General features: G+C 34.5%; 1 protein-coding gene across 1 annotated transcript; it reads left to right on the top strand.

The window, feature by feature from the left end:
• Window positions 1–878: 878 nt before the first annotated feature.
• LOC133643098 (transcription factor HES-5-like) lies at window positions 879–1707 on the top strand. Its single transcript, XM_062037511.1, has 2 exons — window positions 879–935; window positions 1011–1707. The coding sequence occupies exons 1-2, from the start codon at window positions 900–902 to the stop codon at window positions 1383–1385; spliced, it is 411 nt and encodes a 136-aa protein (XP_061893495.1). The 5' UTR covers window positions 879–899; the 3' UTR covers window positions 1386–1707.
• Window positions 1708–3783: the final 2076 nt, after the last annotated feature.

Genomic DNA, 3783 nt, shown 5'->3' with positions numbered 1-3783 from the left:
TTGGGTTGGTGCACTAATTGTAAGTGTATCTTGTGTTTTTTATGTTGATTTAATTAAAAAAAACAAAACGATACAGATAATAAAAAAAACGATACCGATAATTTCCGATATTAAATTTTAACGCATTTATCGGCCGATAATACCGGCAAGCCGATATTATCGGACATCCCTACATGTTATCGATGGGAAAATGCATTTTCAGACAATATGATTTGCCTGAGCGTTGCCTTTTTGCCTTTCCATTAAGAACAATAAACTAGTTTTTAGTATAAGTTTGCTGGTTTCAAGAAATGTAATGCCGAGTGCATATCATTATGTCAAGATAATGGCACTAGCATTTACTCCATTTAAGAATATTTTTCAACACATTGAGCAAAAAGGGTCTCACATTTGTTTTTGCTACCAAGAAAAGTGCACTTGTTATTAGTGAGAATATACTTATTTGAAGCTATTTCGGGGTTCATTGAGGTTAGCTAATATACTTATTTGAAGCTATTTTTGGGGTTCATCGAGGTTAGCTCATTTGACTTGTTTTGGAAAGTCTTGACAAGCCACATTTTCTTCTTCTATTGGCAGATAATTTTGCTTAGTTCAAGTAAAATACCCCTCATTTTTGTATTTTTTTCCCTTGTTTTTGAACACTGACTTTTTGCAATGTGTGTGTCTGCGCTCGACGGGGTCAGCACTTTCCCACATGTAGACCCCCCCGATGTCACCCCCCCCAGTGGTCCAGCTGCTCCCCTGAGATGTAGCTATTGTCCCCCATGCAGCTCTCTGATTGGCTGACAGTGTGAGAAAGTGCAGAGGCACACATTGAGATGGAGATGTGGGACTATAAATAGGAGGGTGATGCCATAGTGGACACACACACACACACACACACACACACACATCCAGCCATGGCATCTCAGCAGCATGCGACACTCACACACAAGGTATGTTGAAGGTTCGTCACCATGACACGGGACTCCACCACCAGTGTCTTCATCAGCTCCTCGCTCTCCCTGCAGCTCAGAAAGCCTCTGGTGGAGAAGTTGCGGCGAGAGCGGATCAACGGCAGCATCCAGCAGCTCAAGTCCCTGCTGGCTCCGGAGTTCCTCACCCGCCAGCCCGACTCCAAGCTGGAGAAGGCCGACATCCTGGAGATGACCGTTTGCCTCCTGAGGCGGCTGAAGTCCTCGGACGGCGCCGCCGCCGCCTTCCGCGGGGGCTACTCCAGGTGCGCCAGGGAGGTGGCGCACTTCCTGTCGGAGGAGAGGGCGAGGACGCACATCCCTCCCTGCGAGGAGGAGGACTCGTCTCCTCTGAGCGCCACCAAGGAGGAGGACTCGTCTCCTCTGAGCGCCACCAAGCAGGAGGACTCGGCCCCCTGGAGGCCCTGGTAGACCCCCAGGACGTCGCCTTTTGTAAAGGCTTACTTTCACTCTTGTTCTTTTTTTAAAAGAAGTCTTTTGTAGCTTACTTTGTTACGTGGTAAAGACAAGTACTCCCCGTGGGAATGCACACGTATATTTCCTCCATCACATATGGTGTTGTTTTTTTCTCCATTTAGGAGCAATTTTTGACACATGTTGAACATGTCGGGGTTGTTTTGACAAAACTAATCTGCATTTTAGCCAGATGTTGAAATGTGCTGCTTCTGTGAGTGACAGCACAGGTGTTCACGTGAATGTACTCCTCCTCAAACCAAGGCGTCGGCAATAAAACAATCATGAAAAAACAACAAGATGTTCCTTTTGTCTTTGTCTCTTTGTGTCCCATACAACTTGTTCACTTCACTTTAATGAACGAAGCAAATGATGTTCTGGACTAGTGTTGTCCCGGTTCTGGACTAGTGTTGTCCCGGTACCAATATGTTGTCCTTCAGACCGACAGCCATCAGACTGTATAATACATATGTTCCCTTTTGACTGTACTTAAATCTACAATAGACTGTATTTATACTTTTCACATGTGAATAATACTGTATAATAGACTGTATTTATATTATTCACATGTGAATAGTATAAATACAGTCTATTATACAGTATTATTCACATGTGAATAATGCTGTATAATAGACTGTATTTATATTATTCACATGTGAATAATGCTGTATAATAGACTGTATTTATATTATTCACATGTGAATAATGCTGTATAATAGACTGTATTTATATTATTCAAATGTGTATTTATATTATTCACATGTTAATAATATAAATACAGTCTACTATACAGTATTATTCACATATGACTAATACTGTATAATAGACTGTATTTATACTTTTCACATGTGAATAATACTGTACAATAGACTGTATTTATATTATTCACATGTGAATAATATAAATACAGTCTATTATACAGTATTATTCACATGTGAATAATATAAATAAATTCTATTATACAGCATTATTCACATGTGAATAATACTGTATAGTAGACTGTATTTATATAATTCACATGTGAATAATACTGTATAATGGACTGTATTTATATTATTCACATGTGAATAATGCTGTATAATAGACTGTATTTATATTATTCACATGTGAATAATGCTGTATAATAGACTGTATTTATATTATTCAAATGTGTATTTATATTATTCACATGTTAATAATATAAATACAGTCTACTATACAGTATTTTTCACATGTGAATAATGCTGTATAATTGACTGTATTTATATTATTCACATGTGAATAATGCTGTATAATAGACTGTATTTATATAATTCACATGTGAATAATACTGTATAATGGACTGTATTTATATTATTCACATGTGAATAATGCTGTATAATAGACTGTATTTATATTATTCACATGTGAATAATGCTGTATAATAGACTGTATTTATATTATTCAAATGTGTATTTATATTATTCACATGTTAATAATATAAATACAGTCTACTATACAGTATTATTCACATGTGAATAATGCTGTATAATTGACTGTATTTATATTATTCACATGTGAATAATGCTGTATAATAGACTGTATTTATATTATTCACATGTGAATAATGCTGTATAATTGACTGTATTTATATTATTCACATGTGAATAATGCTGTATAATAGACTGTATTTATATTATTCACATGTGAATAATGCTGTATAATAGACTGTATTTATATTATTCACATGTGAATAATGCTGTATAATAGACTGTATTTATGTTATCCACATGTGAATAATGCTGTATAAAAGACTGTATTTATATTTTTCACATGTGACTAATGCTGTATAATAGACTGTATTTATATTTTTCACATGTGAATAATGCTGTATAATAGACTGTATTTATATTATTCACATGTGAATAATGCAGTATAATAGACTTTATTTATATTATTCACATGTGAATATTGCTGTATAATAGACTGTATTTATATTACTCACATGTGAATAATGCTGTATAATAGACTGTATTTATGTTATTCACATGTGAATAATGCTGTATGATAGACTGTATTTATATTATTCACATGTGAATAATGCTGTATAATAGACTGTATTTATATTATTCACATGTGAATAATGCTGTGTAAAAGACTGTATTTATATAATTCACATGTGAATAATACTGTATAATGGACTGTATTTATAATATTCACATGTGAATAATGCTGTATAATAGACTGTATTTATATTATTCACATGTGAATAATACTGTATAATAAACTGTATTTATATTATTCAAATGTGTATTTATATTATTCACATGTGAATAATATAAATACAGTCTACTATACAGTATTATTCACATGTGAATAATGCTGTATAATAGACTGT

This window comes from Entelurus aequoreus, linkage group LG26 (assembly GCF_033978785.1).
Source record: "Entelurus aequoreus isolate RoL-2023_Sb linkage group LG26, RoL_Eaeq_v1.1, whole genome shotgun sequence".
Lineage (NCBI taxonomy): Eukaryota > Metazoa > Chordata > Actinopteri > Syngnathiformes > Syngnathidae > Entelurus > Entelurus aequoreus.
The sequence above is the reverse complement of the archived record's forward strand: the minus strand, read 5'-3'. Positions and strand labels throughout refer to the sequence as shown.